Raw genomic sequence first — 22,785 nt, 5'->3', positions numbered from 1 at the left:
TAAAAATCCACCTTGATAAAATATCCTGCAGGAAGTCTGGATGGGACAACCCTTGCAATTATAGATCTGTCCACCTTTACTAAGCCACGGCCATGTTTACTGAGACCAAACGTAGGGGACATACCTTGTGATCAGACAAGCTGCCAATAATCCGGTCATGTGACAGCAGCTTCCTGTCTTTGAGCTGAAGTGTTGTCAATACCAGAGTAGTCTGAAATGCCCTTTCATTTCCCTACATAAAGAAAGGCACCTATACAGAGCTGCTCTACATGTCCAGTAATTAAAAAAATAACTGGGCACTTATCAAGTATCAAGGACTAACAATCCTTTTACCCCTAAGGACACAGAGCTTTAAGGTTAAAGCTGCACCTATAATTCAGAATTAATTTAACTGTGTAAAATATTTAATGGCAAAACATATTCCCGCTTAACTAGAAATTAAAAGTGTTGAAATATGAAAGATAAGCCTACATACGGAAATCTGTTTGTAAAATATGTGTCCATGTTTTGGTCCAGATTGGGTTTACTGTTTTTTTACAAACCGAATCAATGCATGTCATTAATCACGTTTCACTAATCATGTGTTTAATTAAAATCATTGAGATGTTTAAATGTGCAAAAAAACAGAACCATTGTGATGAGTTTGACAATAAAAGGCAATATTGTGGAAGCGTAATGCATCCACTTGAGAAAAAACGGATTCTGTACAATACACACCAGGATATATGTAAATAATTTGCTTTGCAACTGCAGCATTTAACAGACTGTGAACATCCATAGTACCAGGGTATTAAAAGTTCTATCTCAGCATCTACAAAGAAGATTTGGGAAAGCCCACGAGTGAGAACTCTTCAATTTAGACACACGCACACACTTGGTGCATAGGGTTGGACACCCCTAGGGTAGATTTGAAGATAAAGCAGTTGAGCAGCGCCTCCACCGCAGGCGCGTGATGCCTTTCTATTGACAACACCCTGTTGCTCCGGAGACAAGCACCAATTCCCCCATTTCTGCTTAACCTGCCGCATTGATTACTGGCACGCCTTCATTGGCAGGACTAATTTATTTACGAACTTGTCATCCCAAATTGATTGAGGTGTCTTTTGTTTGCGATTTAATTACATGCAGAAGTAAAAGATTTGCTCATTATTGCATGTAATGTAATTGAGGCCTTTGAATGAGGGGCAAGGGTCTTATGACTGCCAGCTCTGCTGTCCAACCTGCCAGCTTCGTTTAGCGAAAGTAATAAAACTCAAGCGGCAGACACCAGGCGCCTTTGGAGCAGGTTTGGGGGTAGTTAGCGTGATGAGTGGTCTATCAGCTCCACCTTTATTAAACAGGCCTCAAGGTGCATCACTATTTAACTCGTATACTTCCATTGGCCCAATATTTCCAATTAAGGAATCTGAAGGGAAAAAAAGCAAGATCAATAGCTGTGTACAAATACACACACGTATGCATGAGCGATCAAGTAGTTGTGTGAGTGTTGGTGTGTGTGTGTGTGTGTATAATTAAATCACTTGGAGATTGCCCCATTATAGGGTTTGAGATCAAAGATCTTGTACTTTTGTACTTGTACTTGAAATGTATTTTTCCAGAAAAATTCAAGATAATCAAGATTCTATGACATGAATGTTTGACAATATGATATTTCATGTAAATTGAATGAAAATATGGCCAATTAGATTTTTAGACCACACTTAATGCTGAGAGTTAAGCAGACTAAAAAGCCCCAGTGTAAATTCACGATCTCCCCTTCATTCCCAGGTCAAAGGTCTCGCTCTGGAATCAGAAATCAGAAATTGCCAATTCCCTTTCTGGGAGATCGTGAACGCTGGATTTCATTTTGATATCCACCTAATGTATTAACTGATGACTTACGGTCGGGCTCCTCCTGACATGTTCACCTGCACAACTTCAACGGCATCTGGAGGCGGGCGGTGGTCGTCAGAGCGCATATTTCAAAAATTATATTCCAATCATGTAATGCATGTTTATGAATGCATTTTTTCCCCTGATCAGTTTAAAAAACTGGGCGCTTTAATCTTGGCCTGTGGCTTTAATGCATGGCTGGCTGTGAAACCACATTCGCACTTAATAACCGTAATGGCTACACCCCCACGCCCGCAGTAAATTACACCTCCTGCTCCCAACTACACTCTTCAGCCTCAGCACCTGCACCGCTGCTGTAGGTACAGTTGACCTGGGAATGTATCATCAGTTATACGATAAGCCATGTTTCCTTCCTCAGAGAACTTGGAGAACTTCCATGGACTGGTCACTGTTCCTTTGCAACTTTCTGATAAATTCAGTCACTGAAATGAATAATCATTCAGTGTCATTATAACGTCTTTTACTTTTTCATCAGATTTTACAATTGCCATTTAAATTTAAAAGTCACAACAATTAAATGTGCCAAGGCTATAGCAGTTTTCCCTTAATCAAGTAAATGATTCCACTAATCCAATAATTTTCAATTCCCTGTATCACTGCTGTGGCATGTCCACATGTCCACAATTATTACATTTACAGCATTTATCAGACGCCCTGCCAGGCTAATACCGCCCCTTGAATTGGTCATCACAGTTTTATCCATGTGGCGGTCTGCGAATTGGTTTATGATGTCATGTGAGGAACACGGTAATTACAGCCTTGTCAAGGACTTGTCAGGGACTGACTCCGGATGGGCTACTCCAGCTCCGTGATTCGGAACGTAGTTTCGTTGTACTTGTGTTGCCCATTATGCTGATTGTGTGCAGTTTTTATTTGTTTGCCTGTATAAATATACACCTTTTGTGCAATATTCCTCATCGGGTCCTTAACATGTCTGTTATGTCTTGCTGCCTGCTTCTGCTATATGTAATAAACCCCCCTTTTGTGTAGGCTGTGCACAGGTTGAGTGATAACTGCTTCGGAGCGGGAGCAAAATGAGGGGGCTGCTGTGAGATTTGACTTTGTTCTGATGATGATGACAAGCATAAAAACACCAGGGACTCACCGACGTATCGACAATTAAATAAGCTGCCTTTGCCACTTTAGTGGGCTTAGTTAAATAATAGATCCAATCCCTGCTGGATAATATTAATAAAGATAAAGTAGCTATTTATATGAATTTAAATAGACATTTGAGCTCCAACAATATCTTAAAGGCACATAATAAAGCCAAATTGTTCATTATGTTAATAGAGCTAGATTGCTTCTCCATGTTATTTTGAGTGTGTGAATATTGTGGGAGCTTCATAAACCAGTAACAAAGTAAACGTAATGACCCCCCCAGGTCAGAACATGAACCAAAGTCAAGGATTCTCAGGTTGAAATAATAATAATTTGCCTTTTTCCAGCCCAAACACCCCACAAGGGTTAAGCAAGTCCTACAACAATGATAACTCACTATAATCAATCACAGTACCTTTGATATTTAAAAAATTCAAAAGCAAATAGTCCTCTTCTTTTACTCTACTTTTTACTAGAGAAAAATTTAGAAATGTTACCTTAAAGTGGAGACACAAGTAAACTGCAAAAGGTAATTCAGTGTGGTAAAATAACAGGAATATTAGACACACCAATCTTACAGTAACATTGCATCCATGTCATCTTCAACATCTGGAATTACATCCTTCCAAACTGACCCATAAGATCTTTAACTTAATATTACAGCATTTAAAATACAAGAGTGTCACCTTGTGGTGAAATGGAGTTCAGCAGAAAAAATAAACTAGGAAGAATGGCAAAGAAAAATTTTGTTTGAGACATAAAGTGGGAGGGAGTTCTGGAGTTTGGGGGACCATGGGGCTAAAAGACCTGCCATCCATGGTCCAGACAGCCTAGTGTAGCCGCTGCTCTACAGACAGGCTCAGAAAGGTGCACGTGGCATTATAACACCTCCCAACACCTCCCAATTACACTGACCACTGCCTATGATGCTGATATGCAGATAATGGTGTACGATGGGATATTCCTGAACCATGGCATTTTGTGCCTTTGACCACCGCTTGCATCCCCCAAACAAGAGGTGTCAAAAGCCAGAAAATGGCTTGAGGTGTCATGACAAAAAAGTCCAGTTAATTTTTTTGGGACTCAAATGTTGAGTATAAAAGAGTTTTCTATTGTGGGCTGCATTCTCTTCTGTTCCACCTCCTTCAGGACCTTCCAGTTCTACGTATGCTCAACATTAGTGCAAAACATTGGCATCCTGTAGTCCATTGGCATCCAAAATGTTTTCAATGAGGGCCACAAATAGAAAAAAATATGAATGGCTGGGCCACACACCAGAAAACTAGTAGCATGTTTAATCATTTGATAATGTCACTCATCCCCCTGTTGAACACTTGGTATGTCCCAAATCCTCTTTTTTGAGGGGCGGCCAGCCGGATTTAGAGTTGTCTGTTTTTTTTTTTAGGTGATTAAACGTTCGTCACATCATGGGCTTCCTACATGCCTGATCGTGCTAGTGGGTTTTTTTCCCCACTAGGTCAGGGATTTTCTCTGCATTTCTCTGGGTCTGTCATTTTTGCTCATTCTTAACAAAATCTTTCTTTGGTTATGCTTGTTTTGTAAAGATGTCGCCTTGATCAGAGCAATAGCTCCACCTTGTGTTGAAACTATGAAGTACAATACAGCTCAGAACAAATTTTAAGTTTATGTTTTTATATTTCATTACATTTTTTAAATTAACTACAGAATAAATAAAAATGGATAACGGGTCACAGTTGGTCTGTGGCCATAGTTTGGACATCCCTTCTGTAGGGTCATATTCTAATATTTGGGTTCTGTTTCTGAAAGTTTGTCAACTTGTCAATTATTCTTATATAATTACAAAAACAAAGCTTTTTAAAAAATTCTAATTGATCACTATCTGTGCAACCATACTGGATAAAGACATAACTGGAATTTGGTATGGATAATAAATAATTATTTATAATATATTTAATTATCTTTTTTTTTAAATATATAGGCTCACCGTTCAGTATTAACCACTACTATTATCTTCTAGCAGTAGCGCATCACTTACTCCGCCCACCTGATACACTGCACCTGTTCACATGTCTCACACTCTGCCATATAGGTCGTAATTCCATGAGCTCTTTAGTTCATGTTTTTTGGGCAAAGTTTTGTTTCGTTTCTGTTTCATTTCCTTTTATTTGTTGCTTGCATTTTGCTTCTCGCCTCATCCTCTTCCTCCCTCGTTTCAGTAAATAGTGGGGCAGCGGTGGCCCAGCAGTTAATGAAGCAGACTCGTAACCAGAAGGTTCCCTTGAGGTACCTTTGATCAAGGCACTGTCCCCACACTCTGCTCCCCGGGGGCCTTCCATGGCTGCCCACTGCTCACAAAAGGGTGATGGGTTAAATGCAGATTTAACACATTTCACAGTGCTGAGCTGTGCTGTGTGCATCACAATGACAAAACGATCGCTTTCACTTCCCTTATAATGTTAACATTAACCTACAATACACAGGTGTGCTGCGCCTCTATTGTCTACATAAATGTATTGTAGCATGTGGCCTTGTCAGAAAAAGAAAATATGTAAGAACATGTGAGAAGACAATTATCTGGAGAAGTGTTGAAGTTACATGCAGGGTGGGGAGATCAGCAGGAATTTTCTCTGAGGCAGTTCAGAGGTGAAGCCACTAGATGGCGGCACAACATCATGTCAGTTCGATTATCATAAAGTAATAAAGTCTAAATTAAAGTTGTTGTAAAATAAAACTCCATGTTTTCTGTTGCCTAAAAAATTTGATGAAGTTTTTATTTGACACTGCACAACAACCCTAAGTGTCTCTAGGGGGACTGTCCCTGTAACTACTGATTGTAAGTTGCTCTGGATAAGGGCGTCTGATAAATGCTGTAAATGTAAATAAAAACAGCTACTAAATTTACCAGGCACTTTATTGGGACTCACTTACAGTAAAACACCAACATGTGATTCAAAACTTTACAGTAGATTTAAATAAATCAGTGGTAGTTGGTCCAATCAGAATATAGGCTCAATTTAAGTATTTACACTGGGCCAGTTTGTAATTTACACAAGTTGATACTTTCAATTTCAATACATATACAACTAATTACTATACCGAAGCAGAAGATTATTTTTTATGAATTCAAGACAATTACAGTATGCAACTTTGCTCTGCAATGTCACGTAGGCTGACCCAGCCATACAAAATTCCACTATGGTGCAATTCACTCTTCATTTCACCTTTTTTTTGCTTTATCTCTCTCTCTCTCACACACACACACACACACACACAAATGCACAGGATTCATTCAAACAGGGTTGAGGCCAGTCCTGTTTGCCTGAAGGTCTCTGCCACCTGTTTGGAGTGCTGGATCTTGGCTGAGAGCGCTTCAAACACATCGTTCTGATCCAGCGCAGTGGCAGTTTTGTATATAAATGTCCCCAAGGACTCCAGCCCCCTCATGCCCAGGTTAACACCGCAGCCTGTGAAAAGGGAAAGAATTGCATGAATGTGGCATTAACTCAATCATGTTCAAGAATTCATATGTGTTAAAGGTCCCCTATTATGAAAATATCACTTTATGAGATGAATTCGAGTTCCCCTAGACAGGTCTGCACCACGGCTGAAGTTTGGGAATAGACTTCAAATACAGTATTAGGGGACTAAGACCAATATAAAAGCAATAATAATAATAATAATAATAATAGGGGACCTTTAAGACAATAAAAAAATGTCTCTTTGCCCCATCGTTCGCCATGGAGCGGACTCACCCGTGTCGAAGTTGAGCACGCGGGCAGCCTCTCCCTCCACGGTGACAGCCACATTGTCACCTTCGATGTAGGCAGCGCTGACACGCCGGTGTGACAGCATGATCTCGAAGAGCTTGCGGCTGCACTGCATGTGGTGCAGGGTGAGGTCGTTCAGCCGGGGCTCGATGTCTGTCTTGTAAGCGTTGAAAGACTGGTGGAATATGTTCTTCATGATCTACCACAGGAGGTGCACACATTAGAAAGAAACTAGTCGATACTCAGCACAAACTGTTGAGGAGGAGGAATTAAACAATAACTACCCACATGCCGCTTTTAAAATTATGTTTAGTGTGGTAGTAGCCTAGTGCGTAAAACACTCGCCTATGAACCACAAAAATCACAGGTTCAAACCCAAGTACAAAGTAATATTCTCAGAATTCATCTCCTAAAACCATTTTATCAGACCTCGTCAAGGGAACGCGATGGGGGAGGGGTACCAGAAAGTTGTTCACATTAGGTCTCTTATACTAGGAACAGAGGCCCCAGGTAAACTGTGAATATGGCTGTGTAATGATCCTTTGCTTTGAATTAAAGACAACAGACATTTGACTCCCAACATTCTTAAATACATTTTCTTCTAGTGAATTTGTCAAATTAACATTAATAAGTCAGTGCTGGTTCACTAATCAATGGACATAACAAAGTGTAGTAAACAGAGCCCATGAAGTACCGTGAACTGGAAAAGTTGTTTAAAATAATTCACTCTAAATTCATTTACATCTCTAAAAACGTGAGATCCACACTTCATGATGGAGAGGACTCAGCTAATACAGGACTCAGTTTTATTTTCATTTAGGAATGTCCTACAATGAAATTATTACTGCTCTTGCACAGACACGGGATCAGCCGATAGAAGGACTACACAAACTGAGGTCGTCGGGTTGTTGACTTCATCAAGGAAACATTACAAGGTCCGGGGAAAATGCATGGTTATAGATGGATGCTCACAGTCCAGAGAAAATGGTCTTAAAGCAAAAAAAGAAGTTAGAATCACATTAGCCGAGTTGGATTCTGAGGGGTCAACATACAGGTGTAAACGGAGACTACTCAAAGGAACCTAATTATATTTAGCACACTGATTCATATGACAAGTTAAAACATTTTTGCTGTGTGTTTTAATAGGTGTATCGACAGCTTCTCATCAAAAACAATTTGTATGAATTCCTCCAATACAAGCAGTGACCCAAGAGTTATTGCGGATATTTGATAGAATCTTTAGAAATATTACATAACTGTCCTAAACCTAAACCCACAGATCGTTGTACTCATGTGGTATCCTGTGCGTATAATAATAATAATTTTTTGCATTTCATGGTACTTCAGGGGCTCCATAGTGGTAATCAATTATCTCTGTACTATGCGTGCATACATGACATTCCTTGTCAGATTTAGATGTTTTTCCTCATAGTTTAATGAGAAGAAATGCAGAGCAAGACAACAATCTTGCATTTAGTTTACTTTACTTTACTTTACTTTATTTAGCAGACGCTTTTATCCAAAGCGACTTACAAGAGGAAGACACCAGCAATTCTCGTTCGATTTCTATAGAATATTGAGTTTACCAACTAAGAGCCCTGATAAGGGATTTAGTTATATTACCTTTCATAGCGCTTTCTCTCCAGATGCCCAGTGAATGTAGACATTGTCTTAACTGAACTACAACACAAGAGACTTACTAATGATTGTAAGTCGCTCTGGATAAGGGCTTCTGCAAAATGCTGTAAATGTAAATATAAACTTTATATGTCCAAAGTGCTAGTAGTCAATGGCAATGATCAAAAGCACTCACATGCCCTACTTTCTAATTTTTAAAAATTAGCAGAAACAAAATGCAGAAACTATCTGAAAAACTATTTAACTGGCATTAACTAGGTTCCTCAATACAAACTCTACACAAACAACTTTTCCCAAAATATCAAATTCAAATCCACCCAATCTGGCAGCACTGAGCGGAAGACACTTTATTTTGTACGCTTGTACTTATTTTACCAAACCAAATGTCCAACTAATTTGATTGCCAAACTAGTACATTTTAAATTTGAGAACACACACAAGAGCATGCCCCATGGACTGGAATTATTAAAATGTTATTACACAGAAATACATGACAGAGTAGCAACCCTATTATCACAAGACCAACAACAGACTGGGGTAAACTGCCATTTCTGCAAAGCGTGAATCAATAAATGTGTTTGCACCTCACAGGAAAGAAAAAGACCAAATCGGTCTTATGACGCACATCACCACCTTCTCTGACAGCCTCCTTAACACCCTACCTTCCTCACCCCCCCTCCCACCCCGGCCAGAAGCCCGTTCCCGTGGCATTTTCTCACCACCAGATCCCATGGACACTCACGCTGTAACCAGGTAACAGCATGTGTCTCTTGCCGTGACAAGCTTTGTTGCTCAGTGTGTCACATCTGGCCTCTCAGCTTTAAGTCTCTATCTCATTCCCCTCCGCCTCCTGTCCTGCTATACGCCACTCCTTATCCCCCTCTGTTTTTAACCCTCCTCTGTTTCTACGAGTCATTAAAGCAGATTAAAGTGCAAGTGCATTTTTGGATGGGGAACTGAATTGAAGTTCTCTTTTAGTGAAGGACTAGGCTTAATCCATGAAAGGGAATCTGACCCAAAAGGATGTTCACAATCATTAACGGCCAAGATACTGGATGTATGGTCACATGTCATTGTGACCATATAATGATCTTTTATCCATCTGTTTCTAAGGCAAGATAGTCACCTCACTGAAACAACAGAAGAAAAAAAACAGATTAAATTTTTTTTTTTAAATGATTATTTTAATAAATTATATACAAACTTATATGCAGTAATTTGTTACTGTACCTAAGTAGTTATTTTTGTGTATCTGTATTTCCATTTGTGGAGACTTTTTACTTTTACTCTGGTACATTTCAATGTTAACAAAATTATTTTTTACTCCACTACTTTTTAATGGCATAGCCATTAGATCAAAACTAAGATACGCACGCATTACGTGTCTCCCACTATGCCTCAAAAGGATACGATGGAAAATGCACCAATCGAATTACAGCTATTGATATGCAATAATCCAGTTTGCCAGAACAAGAAGGACACTTACATTTTCAAATGTTTTTGTGCCTGCCTCAACCCCATATGATTTTGTCTTACAAGAATTCACAATCTAATCTAAGGAAACAGGTAGAGGTATTTAATTGATGGAAATTTCTGGAAGTTTGCAGTTTGGGAAAACGTCGCTACCCATAATGGCAGTAGCAGGCTAAAGTTTTAATCCATTTCAATTTGATGGCTGTGTTAGTCATTTCACTGTATTTTATAATATGGTATGTTTTCAGTGTTGTCAGATCCTAAATGTTAAATTATGGTACCAGCATCTTAAAATGATCGTATTTTGAGAAAAATGATCGTACACGCACAATTTCCACTCAGAAAATCTACGTCAATAGCACATGAATTAAGTATCTGTACATAGTTGTGTTGTTAACTTTGCTGATAACAGGGCAGTGGTAGAATGGGGCATTGGTGGCAGAAGCGACCCCGTAATCAGAAGGTTGCCGGTTCAAATCCCGAGGTGCCACTGAGCAAAGCACCGTCCCCACATACTGCTCCCTGGGCGCCTGTCACGGTTAAAAACAGAGGACACATTTCGTTGTGCTGTAGAGTATCACAATGACAATCACTTCACTTACACGGATCTAATATGCTTAAGTAGTGTGTACTCCTTACCAACAGGGGTCAGTATTGAGGCCACAAATAAATGAATAAATACCTGTATTTTAAAATTGTCACCAATTTATATAGTGAATACAGTAGTAGATGAAAATGTCTATTACTCCATTAAAAATGTCTATTAGTCCGTATCGGTAAGCATTCAGTAACTCACATTCAGTACTTGCATTCAATCCTACAATTTTCACAGATTCAGCTTCCAAAGACTTAGTCTGTGGCAAAAGTATTATGGTGGTCTGAAGCCACAGTCCCTGAGCAAGACACTTAACCCTGAGTGTCTCCACTGTCCCCGTCACTACTGATTGTTAGTTGTTATGGATTAGGGTGTCTGATAATGGTCATAAAAGTATATTTATGATCATTTTAACAGTTGTCAGTGGCCGAGAAATTGATGTCAAAAACTGACCTAAAATGATTTGATTTAACCAGTAAATTAAAATTAGACATAAGAGCCACAGTACTTTACTTTTGGTACTTAATTACATTTGAAGGCAAATACCTTTGTACTTTTACTCAAGTAGAAATTTAAATAGAAAGTGGAATAAAATTATACCCCGGCTAACTTTACTTTTACTAAAGTACATGGTTTATGTACTTCGTCCACCACTGTTTATATGCACAGATCTTAACAACCCAAATTTTCTCGCTCTCTTGTTGTTGGGTGGGCTAGCCATGTGATTGTGGGGACTGCTTCACAGCCTTTTTTGGGCCACAGCTCTGCAGCAACACAGAATATGGCACCATTTAACCCACAATGCACCCACAGCCCAGGATGTCCAAAGTTTTAACAGCCCAGCATCACTTTCATTTCTTAACATTCTTATCAACGGAAATGATATTTCAGTCAGCAATCTTGGTATCTAAGCACATTGTGTGGTCCTAGAATCACTTGGCAACAGCCAAGGCTCCACTTTAACACGCATGACTAAAATTACGACGGTTTACATACTGAGGAGTTTGCCGTGTGGCGGAGGAAGCGCACCATCTTGGTGTCGGCAGCTGTACAGGCCAAAGCCATGTAGCGGTTCCGGAACGTCCCGTAGATCTTCAGGTGGAACCCAGGTTTGGCCGTGGGCTGGGTGGGGTTGCGGGGCTCCTTCAGGGCATCCACGCCGTAGGCCGACAGATCAAAATACAGATTATGCGCTTTAATTTCTGGAGTGGGGACCTACATTAAGAAAGAGAAAAAAGTAGAAGTGAAAAACCTGAGTTCTGTCTAACATTCTGAGCTCTAATCACTCTCAGCCCGAAAATTTAAATGAATTTTAACTAAAAAAATTATTTTAAAAAAGTGATTTTTGAATAAGGATAATTCAGTAAGAAAGGACTGAAACTAATCTTGTCACGAGACACGATTTCACTTTTTTTATAATATTTGAGGTTTTAGCAAATTGTTCTCAGCAGTTTGTCCACTGCCACACAGGAAGCTCCTTAACCAGCATTAAGAATTTGTTGCATATCGAATAATTTTTTTATTAGTATGCACCCAGTAAACTTAGTGGAGCTCAGTCACAGACACCCAGGAGTGATGAACCTCAAACATGAGCGCTTCCACCCATCTTAACTTAATTAGCCAGTTGCTTACATTTTCCTCCATCTGCATAATTAGTGAATTAGCTGGGACGAAGCTCATTTAAAAAGGAAATTAGCAGGAAACTGGCACTGAAGGAGAATGGCATGGATACTTATGCAGCTAATTTATACCTATATGAATGGGTAAAGAGAAGCAAAAACCTCCACCAGAAGATGACACCTGTTACCCAGAGCGAAGTACAATTAGTAGTTACAGGGACAGTCCCCCTGGAGCAACTCAGGGTTGAGTGTCCTACTCAGGGACACAATGGTAATCAGTGCGGTTTGAACTGGTGAAAAAGATCTAAAAACACCGAAGCAGCAAACTTTGTGAAAACCAGTATTTGTGTCATTCTCAAACCTTTTTGCCATGACTGTATGTATTTAAGAGAATTTCTACCCATGAATATGGATTGCAACATGGAGACGTCGCATTTCTAATTAAAGAATTTCAGCATTATGAACTCATTGGTTTGTGTAGCATTGATGTACCACTTTTAAACACACAAAGCACAGTACAGGGTGGACCATTTATATGGATACACCTTAATAAAATGGTAATATTAACGTCCTGTTTGTGGCACATTAGTATATGTGAGGGTGCAAACTTTTCAAGATGGGTGGTGACCATAGTGGCCATTTTGAAGTCGGCCATTGGATCCAACTTTTGTTTTTCCAATAGGAAGAGGGTCATGTGACACATTAAATTATTGGCAAGAAAAACAATGGTGTGCTTGATTTTAACATAACTTTATTCTTTTATTAGTTATTTACAAGTTTCTGACCACTTATAAAATGTGTTCAATGTCATCAACCATTCCCATTTTATTAAGGTGTATCCATATAAATGGCCCACCCTGCATAATCTGAGCGACCACACTTCATCTACAACTGTAATTCAAGACCTTACTTTCACGTCCTTCCCCGTGGCTTATCTGGATTAATGTGATTCTAAGGAAACCCAGGCTGCCAGCGCCCGTTTCCTTCTCCCTCTTCAGGTAATCCGCTTCATGCCTGACTATGGACCCTCGGTTCATTAGCTGTTTATACACCTGCTCACTTCTATTTATGCAGTAAGTGCCCTGCTCTGCTCTTCATTAAAGAAAAGAGAAGAAGAGAAACTATAGGCCTGGGTTGTAAAGCCAATCGGCTCAGTTATATGTCTATTATATAATGGCTAATGAAATCAGTGCACAAGCTCACCTCCGTGCAGAAGGTGCACAAACACTTTACCCCAAAGATAATGTGGCTGTTCCAAAGAGAATGAAGTGTGGCACATAATTCACATCCCTGCCATGCTTTATCAATCCCAGCAAGGTTCTACCTTTTGTTTCACCGTGCAGCTCATCCAAAAGCCCATGAATTCGTTTTCCCAAGCAATATCAGACAGCCTGCCACTGTGCCACCTGCTCCTTTCAAGCTGAAGATGATCAAATATGTCATCAAATGAAAGGAAGCAGACAAATTGGATTGGACGAAGGAGACTTCCTGGAGTTCAGGCTGTGAGGCGCAGAAACAGAGAGAGCGTCTTCAGAGACAATTCAATAACATCAGTGAACTTCAGTGTGACCCAGCCAGGAGGAAAACCATATATCACCTCCAGCTCAAAAATAAAAAAGTCTTTCCATTTTCCTCTATTTGTACATATTTTCTGCCATTGAATACTAATGTTTACAGAATAATGAAAAGTTTCAGTGTTTTCATGAGCAAAGACGTAAGAAACATTTTGCAATGTTACAGGAGAGGGTGTGTGTGGGTGTGTATACACAGAACCTGGTGAATGACCTGAAGAGAGCTGGAGGCTCAAGTCAGCACATGATCATGGCCGTCTGAAGTCTGGACATTCCAGAGGAGGCACGGGACAAGCTCATGTGGTCAGATGAGACTAAAACAGAACTATTTGGTATGAACTGCACTCACCGATGGGTACAATCCCAAGAAAACCATCCCCAACTGTGAAGCATGGGGTGGAAACATCTGGAGGGTGCTTTTTTGCCCAGATGACAGGACCACTGCACCGAATGGTATCGACAGATTTTGGCCAACAACCTGAAACACACCGTCACTAAGGAGTGACTCCTGGAGTGGCCTGGCCAGTCTTTATGGAGGGAACTGAAACTCAGTGTTACCCTCAGTGAGAGCCCTGAAACCTGAATGATTTGGAGAAGATCTGTATGGAGAACTTGGCCAAATCCCCTGCTGAAGTGTGTGCAAACCTGGCCTGTTTTTTCTATTTCTATTTTCAATTTTTTTATTGCATCAAATACTTATTTGATGTAATAAAATGCTAAATAATTCTTTTTAAAAGTCATACAATGACAGTATACACAGTGAACAATTTTTGACACCAACTGCTTCTCTGTGTTTAATATTAAGTCCTTTGGTTTTCGTTTAATAAATAAAATTAATAAAGGTCCCCTGACGTTAATTTTTTTATTTTTTTATCTGTCTTAGTGGTCCCCTAACACTGTATCTGAAGTCTCGTTCTGAAATTCAGCCTTGGTGCAGAATTACAGTCACCGTTGGCAGTCACACAATGAGATTTCCCCAGGATGCACTGGTGGAGAGCATGAGGAGATCAGCCTATAGAAGTGCACAGGCGTTCCTGGAAATGACATCAACACCGTTCACCAACGAACGTTTGGTGCAAACAGGAAGTCGTGCTGGCGCATTTCCAGAATGGCCAAAGTACTCTTTACACATATCACCCTTTCTAGCCACTGCAAGAGCATAGACAGGCTAGGGGAGCTCGTATTAATATCAAGTAACCTCATGAAGTGAATCTTCATCATTTCTTTATATCCTTTTGTCATCAGAAAGAGCTGATTGATAGCTTTCATTTGACATGTGTATCTCAATGGTGCCCCAAAATGACACTTACGCCCACACGGTCCTCACCCCTTGATTTTTTTTAATGAGCCTGGCTCTGTAAATATTACCACCTGGCAATATGAAGCCTACAACTGTTCCCTGCGTCAGTGGTCAAGCAAGCCCAGACATCTGTATGATTTCTCCAGTTACACCCAGACCTGTCAGGATCTGGTCGGGAAGGAGTTACTCCATATCCAGGGTTCGGATCGGAGTTTCATGTTTGTCCTGTGTTATTATGATTCATGATTGTTTTAACCTGTTTGTGTCTGTTCACCATTGGGTTGTTGCTTGGTGATGTTTTCCCATTTTCACTAAATGTCCTGTCTTGTACATACGAGTCCTCCTTCCTCAACATGTCCAGCCACCGTGACAAGACCAGGTCATCTGCATGGCCATATTCTCATGTTTTCCACTTTTGCATAATTTCCTGAATGCACAATTGTGTTTTAATACATGTGTGAATGGTGGAATGATCTTTCTTACTTTCTTCAATGCATTTACATCATGAGTCACCAGAACCGCTATAATTATCAAGGTTAAGAGCAGTAATCAAATGCACGAAGGCCAGGATGCAGGAGGCAGCTGAATTGTTTTGTGCGCAGGGCAACCGCGTCATCTGCATTTATTCTGCTCGCTGAGGTGCTCCATTATCACTCATTACTCATTCATTTCCTCACCCCTTTTTCACGCCTGCGTCACTGAGTCATTGCAGGAGTCTCCTGTGTTTCTCATGACCGAGTGCCAGGGGTGGCCTGTGACAACGCCTGTGTTTATACCGCATCAATATTCAGCATTGATGGAGCGCAAATGAAACAAGCATCCTGGAGACGGCCGGGTCACCCGCATGGCGCTGACGCAGGGAGCGTCATCAGAGCCCGGCTTCAAAGCACGGCCTGACGTGGCAACAGCCATCCTCATATTTCAGCTCCATTGTTTCAGTACAGTTACAGTCACAGCCCTGTTGAGAGTATCATGTATTTTTATAGCTCGTATTTTTTTGCCAATTGCCAATGCATTGATTCATTGGGACAGTAAGAAGAATGTTTAGCCATTTAACAACTAAAAGTGTACTAGACCTCGGCAGTCACATGGGTGGTTGTAGCCTAGTGGGTAAGACACTCGCCTGTGAACCAGGAGACTCAGGTTCAAATCCCAATTACTACCATTGTGTCCCTGAGCAAGACACTTAACCCTGAGTTGCTCCAGGGGGTCACTGTCCCTGTAACTACTGATTGTAAGTCGCTCTGGATAAGGGCGTCTGATAAATGCTGTAAATGTAAATGTAAATGTAGACCTGTTGTGAATATGACGATAAATTGCATTCAGTGCATATAACTACTCGAAGGGTACAATAAATTCATAAAATGATTATGCATCCAAATGATTGGAGGTGAGAAGCCATGGCGCTAACTGCCACAATAGTTTACCTTTCATTTATATCAGATTTGTGTGAGATGTGAAATATGAAGGCACAACCTGTCTCTGGTCCAGCCTCTCTATAGTGGCGTTGGCCCCGTAGGCGTGGCAGGACTCCACAATGTAGTCGGAACTGATGCCCAGCACCGAGCAGGAATCCCCGCAAGAGCCGTCGGCGATGATAATCACCTTCGGCCACGCCCCACCAGGGATCCTGCGCAGGTACTCTTCTGAGAACTGGAGAAAGGAGTGAAAAGAGGAAAAAAAAAATGACAGATGAGCTGGACGCCAAAAGAGGTGAGAGACTCATTCCTGCCTTTAACTCCTTGGATGCTGATAAAAAGAAGAGGGCATGCTCTCTGCTGTCTGAAGGCTTTCACATCTTTTGTTTTTTTCACCCCGGCGTTACCGTCCAGAGCATTTGAAAGCAGCAGGCCGAAGCCGAGTTTGAACGTGTCCGCATCACCGACCATCCGGGGAGCACAGAACAGCCACTCATAAATCACGCCAAGCAAACACTCAAGAGCAGCTCCCGTGAAAGGTCAAAATGTGCCTTCGGTGCATGAGACGCTCTTTAAAATTGCCATAACCCTTCCAGAGCCAGCCTGACTCACATTTGTCATTTTGTCCGGCGTGGATGTGTTACATTTACAACAGGACGGGGGGGTAAGATGGCTGTTCATCGCCCAGGCCCATCAGACCTAAACAGCTCTTCAGCGCCACATGACATAAGAGTCGCCATAGACTGATACCTTTAGGTATATAATGAATATAATGAATGTAGCAGCCCTTAAAGGCTTCTTGTCTGTGTGTGTGTGTGTGTGTGTGTGTGTGTGTGTGCACGGACAAATATGGACATGTTGTTTAATGAGCGGTGGTTTACATAGACAGCCATGAGCATCCGGCCCTGCAGGATATGAGATTAACGTGACACCAGATACACGGGGACAATATTTGCGGCCGAGACACAGATAGCGGAACACAGAAGTGCATCCCGACGGGTGACGTGAATAAACACAGCACACCGGTGTGTGCGCTTCAGTCAATCTTTAACCAATGCCGTCATACGGTGCGTGTGTGGCCATTTCGCTGAAGTGGTGACTGTAAAGCCTGTCCAAAGTGACAAGGCCGCTGGAGCATCATTTTCAATTCAATTTCCTTTTGCTTTCTAACATGTTCCAAACAGGTTGGAAGTTTAAACATGGTACAGGCAGGACAACATTTCAAAACAAGTAAAAAAGAATTTGTAGTGATGATGGAAGCTTACATGCCTTTACTGAATTGAATAGACCAATTAAATTGTCTCAATTGTCTTTTTTTTAGGGTGCCAAAGTACACACTGACAGGCTGTACACACAATAAATGGAAAAAAAACGTCTTCATGATTAGAAAAACTTGAGCCCTTTCTGTAGCATTCTAGAATATCATTTTAGCACAAAGATTGTCATCTCTGTTAAACTACTAATGTTTAAATCATGTAGAATAATAATAATGTGACTGCTTTTAGAGTATTCAGGGATAAAAAGTCACTCGTGTTTCATATATATATATATATATATATACACACACACACACACACACACACACACACACACACACACACACAAAATAAAATAAAATAGGGAACACAACACAATGTAACTCCAAGTCAATCACACTTCTGTGAAATCAATCTGTCCACTTAGGAAGCAACACTGATTGAAAATCAATGTCACATGCTGCTGTGCAAATGGAATAGACAACAGGTGGAAATTATAGGCAATTAGCAAGACGTCCCCAATAAAGGCGTGGACCTGCAGGTGGTGACCACAGACCACTTCCCATGATGTTTTGGTCACTTTTGAATGCTGGTGGTGCTTTCACTCTAGTGGTAGCATGAGATGAAGTCTACACCCCACACAAGTGGCTCAGGTAGTGCAGCTCATCCAGGATGGCACGTCAATGTGACCTGTGGCAAGAAGGTTTGCTGTGTTGGTCAGCGTACATTACATTACATTTACAGTATTTATCAGACGCCCTTATCCAGAGCGACTTACAATCAGTATTTTACAGGGACAGTCTCCCTGGAGCAACTTAAGGTTAAGTGTCTTGCTCAGGGACACAATGGTAGTAAGTGGGATTTGAACCCGGGTCTTCTGGTTCACAGGCGAGTGTCTTACCCACTAGGCTACTACCACCTCGTAGTGTCCAGAGCATGGAGGCGCTACCAGGAGACAGGCCATTACATCAGGAAACGTGGTGAAGGTCGTAGGAGGGCGACAACCCAGCAGTAGGACCACTACCTCCGCCTCCATGAGGCCCGATGTCCACGGTGGCTGCTTACAGGCCAACACCGTGCAGCACGTTTGGCATTTGCCAGAGAACTCCAAGATTGGCAAATTCACCACCGGCGCCCTGTGCTCTTCACAGATGAAAGCAGGTTCACACTGAGCACATGTGACAGATGTAACAGAGTCTGGAGACGGCATGGAGAAAGTTCTGCTGCCTGCAATATCCTCAAGCAGGACCAGTTTGGCAGTGGGTCATTAATGGTGTGGGGTGGCTAAACCTCATGTGGCTGGAGTGTGTCAGCAGTTCCTGTAAGACAAAGGCATTGATGCTATGGCCTGCCCATTCCTCAGACCTGAATCCAATTGAGCACATTAGGAACATCATGTCTCACTCCATCCACCAACGCCACATTGCACCACAGACTGTCCAGGAGTTGTCCAGGTCTGGGAGGAGATCTCTCAGGAGACAATCCACCACCTCATCAGGAGCATGTCCAGGCATTATAGGGTGGTCATACAGGCAGTCATTTTGACTAGTTTTAAAGTTGGATCAGCCTGTTGAGTGTTTTTCCACTTCAAATTTGAGCGTGACTCCAAATCCAGACCTCCATGGGTTGATAAATGTGAGTTCCATCGATAATTTTAGCGTGATTTTGTTGTCAGCACATTCCACTATGCAAAGAACTATTTAAAAATATTTCATTCATTCAGATCTAGGGTGTCTTAGTTTTGTGTTCCCTTTATTTTTTGAGCAGAATATGTAATGTTTATACATCATCATAATAATTACTGCTAAGACCATGGTGCAATTATTAGCTATTAACACTGTATTCACTGTGAAGAATGTAAAAGAAAAACACATTTCTATGGCCACAGAGAAAAAGCCAGAAAGAGCGTTGGACCGATCAGTTGGTCAGCAGAGCAGCGCTGGGATCAGAATGGGTCCATGACCTCCTCATGTGGCCTCAGGGACACCGGGCCTTGTTGGGGTTGGTCGACCGAGGGAACGGTTGAAAGCATCGGCCGGAATTGACATTTGATGATGATTCACTGGCGGCTCCGCTTTGAATAACCACTGCTGTGCCGTGACGTGCGTGCCATCCATCATCTCTCCCTCGCAATATGTTACAGGGACAAGGCATTGTGGGCCTGTGACAACCAAGATGGAGAGCGGCGGGCACAGAGCAAGGAGCGAGTGAGAAACAGAGAGGGAGTACTTTTACGGACCAATAAGCTGACATGCTTTTAGACCACAAAGGTGAAAAGGTACTGTCTTAAATAAAAAAAAAGAAGAAAAAATCAGTTGCTAAGCAACATGGAGAACGTGTTAGTCCAGCATGTGATGCTCCATCTATTGAAAGTCCAAGATCCACTTATACTTTGTTGGTTTCACGAAGGTCAGCTTACTACATTTACATTTTACATTTACAGCATTTATCAGACGCCCTTATCCAGAGCGACTTACAATCAGCAGTTACAGGGACAGTCTCCCTGGAGCAACTTAGGGTTAAGTGTCTTGCTCAGGGACACAATGGCAGTAAGTGGGATTCGAACCCGGGTCTTCTGGGTCATAGGCGAGTGTGTTACCCACTAGGCTACTACCACCCCTACTAAGCGGTCACCTTCTTCGGGGGAATAACATACAAAATCAGTATATGATTCCTTTTCACTTCAGTCCCTTTGAGGTTAATGTTTCATCTGCTGTTGCCACCCTGCACATACACAAAAAAAAAGATAAATGACCCTCACGGCCGTAAATAAATTGATGACGACACGTTCTAATATTGGCTGTAAAATCATATCTGCGGAGCAAAGATCGCGGCTGTGTTTCATTACGGCCGCCAAAGACAGACAGATCTCGGGCAGGACGGGGGAAGTTAAACAGATCAGGGCCAGGGCTGCCTCAAGAGGGAAACAACAACGGTGGCAGGCTGCGCCAATCCGTGCCACCTTGGCAGTGTGATGCCCGGCTCCGCCGACTGCTCTCCTTCACCAACTGATATAGATAAAAACTCACTTTTTTAGAAAAAAGTGAAAGTGCACACAACAAAATGTTTTAACCATCACCATTGGCGCCCGGGGAGCAGTGTGTGGGGACGGTGCTTTGCTCAGTGGCACCTCGGCAGGTCGGGATCCGAACTGGCAACCTTCTGATTACGGGGCCGCTTCCTTAACCGCTAGGCCGCCACTGCCCCTTTTCTATAGAAGTCCATCATAAACTGAGTGTGGAGTGGAAACACTCTCAGCAGACCAGTGCAGCCATTCTTATTAATAGTGCAGTGCAGATATGTTGATGTTTGACTTCAGGGAGTAATGTCACCCAAATTTGGCTACTTGTGTTTACAGAGTGCAGGAGTGTAAAAAAAAAAAAAAAGAAAAGAAAAAGATCAGACTAGACAAAGAAAAACTGTATTTATCTTTACACATAAGCAATTTAGATTTAGATTCTATAACCATTCCCTCCATCTCTTACCCTCATAATATTTTGCACAATAGCTGTAACTGTTTTAACATGTGTATTTAGACCATAAACATAAATTGGCAGAAACTCTCTCATTTAAAAAAGATTCAAGCAGAGCACACCCAGGATTTTTATGTTTGTGTCTTTGCTGGCTCTAGTGAGTAAGGGGACGTCTACAAACTGCTGCAACTCATGAAAAACATTCACAGAGAAGGAACTGTTTCCAATTATCACCTCAAGGCACATTTTTCAATGAAAACCGTCGCAGGCGTCACAGCTTTTGCTTGTAGATTCACTGCTTGTGTTTATTTCAGCTACATTTTAAGAATCAACAATACTGCGTTATTGTTCTATGCAAATAACTAAACTGTTGTTTATGTTCTGCTGTTTTATATTTGATTGTTTTGTTTGGGTTTTTTTGCATTTTATATATATATATATATATTTATTTATTTTATTTTTATTTTTTTTTCTTCTGTTGCTTCATAGACATCCAGGGAAGGAGACGGATGTCTTGACCAATAAATTAAGATTCTGCTTCGGCAGATCCCGTTAGGGGTCGCCACAGCGGATCAGCCGGTCTGACCTGGCAAAAGTTTTACGCCGGATGCAGCGACCCGAGTTTAGTTCCTGCACCAAGAAATGCACTGCAGCTAATAGAAATAGAAAATTCTATATGCTCTAAATAACAAGTTGCGTTTTTGCCTCGAAATTTTTGCCACAAGTACCATATGTAATATTAAATACTATGACAGCGATGCAAGCGACAGTAGACAATACTTGTCACTTGTGATGGGATATGGTCGCTTGAAAGAGTCCCACGTGACCTGACCTGCAGCCTTCGGTAATAAAGAGATGGCGCGACCTCACCTTGGTTCCCAGGTGCACTCCGATCTCCACCTTCTGCCTCTTTTGCTCCAGGATGCTCAGCAGGTGCTCCTGAAAACACCCCCGACCTTGGTGAAAAAGTGCTCGCCGCGCCAGCACCCTTCCATGTTGTCGAAGTCCACGCCGAGCCGCAGCAGGAAGCGCACGCTGCGCGGGTTCCAGCGCGATCTGCTGGGGTCTGCAGAGCAGCGCGGTCCTGTAGCGCTCGTCCAGCACCGTCAGCTTCAGCACCTTGCCCGAGCGAACAGCGACCAGGGCGGCGGTCAGACCCACCGGACCGGACCCGACGATCAGGACCGAGATGCGCGCCCGCCACTGCCTGATGGCGTCCAGGCTGACTTTCACCAACACGTACACCAGCACCGCCAGCAGGGTGCTGAGCGCCGTGTCGTACGCCAGCTCCGCGCCGTCCATGTCCTGCCCCCGCGTCCGACGAGCCCGGTGTCTGACGCGCGACGTCCGGAGGAGCCGCAGTGGGTCGCCAGGCGCGCGTCTTGGAGAGGCTGGTGTGGACGCGCGGGGCGCAGAGGCGGGACGGGATGGGACGGGGGGGGGGAGCGCCTGTCCCGCAAAGGTGGACCAGCAGCTTACGGCTTAATGTATTTGCATTGAAAATGAGTTTTAATACTAGTACTAGATAACAACAACTTGAAGATTGAGAAATTTAGAGAGGATTTAGAAAACTGGACTAGCAGCTTAATGTACTGTCTAAACAATATACAGTACAGGCCAAAAGTTTGGACACACCTTCTCATTCAATGTGTTTTGTTTATTTTCATGACCATTTACGTTGGTAGATTCTCACTGTAGG

General features: G+C 42.0%; 1 protein-coding gene across 1 annotated transcript; it reads right to left on the bottom strand.

Moving 5' to 3' along the window:
• Nucleotides 1–5,882: 5,882 nt before the first annotated feature.
• LOC114767189 (uncharacterized) lies at nt 5,883–22,388 on the bottom strand. The gene is made up of 5 exons (XM_028958770.1): nt 21,957–22,388; nt 16,416–16,592; nt 11,446–11,664; nt 6,729–6,942; nt 5,883–6,440 (listed from the first exon to the last, which is right to left on the bottom strand). Exons 1-5 carry the CDS (start codon nt 22,386–22,388, stop codon nt 6,262–6,264), a joined length of 1,221 nt encoding a protein of 406 aa, XP_028814603.1. The 3' UTR covers nt 5,883–6,261.
• Between the last annotated feature and the right edge of the window lie 397 nt (nt 22,389–22,785).

This window comes from Denticeps clupeoides, chromosome 17 (assembly GCF_900700375.1).
Source record: "Denticeps clupeoides chromosome 17, fDenClu1.1, whole genome shotgun sequence".
In the NCBI taxonomy this organism is placed as follows: domain Eukaryota; kingdom Metazoa; phylum Chordata; class Actinopteri; order Clupeiformes; family Denticipitidae; genus Denticeps; species Denticeps clupeoides.
This window is presented reverse-complemented; position numbering and strand designations above follow the sequence as displayed.

What these genes read in the sequence shown, in the direction of transcription:
- LOC114767189 (XM_028958770.1), bottom strand. Translation starts at nt 22,388, where the DNA reads ATGGACGGCGCGGAGCTGGCGTACGACACGGCGCTCAGCACCCTGCTG. An exon ending in AGAGGCTGGACCAGAGACAG is followed by an intron (nt 11,665 to 16,415) that starts GTTGTGCCTTCA and finishes TTCTTAATGTAG; the next exon opens with GTCCCCACTCCAGAAATTAA. An exon ending in CGTGCTCAACTTCGACACGG is followed by an intron (nt 6,441 to 6,728) that starts GTGAGTCCGCTC and finishes CCCTTTTCACAG; the next exon opens with GCTGCGGTGTTAACCTGGGC.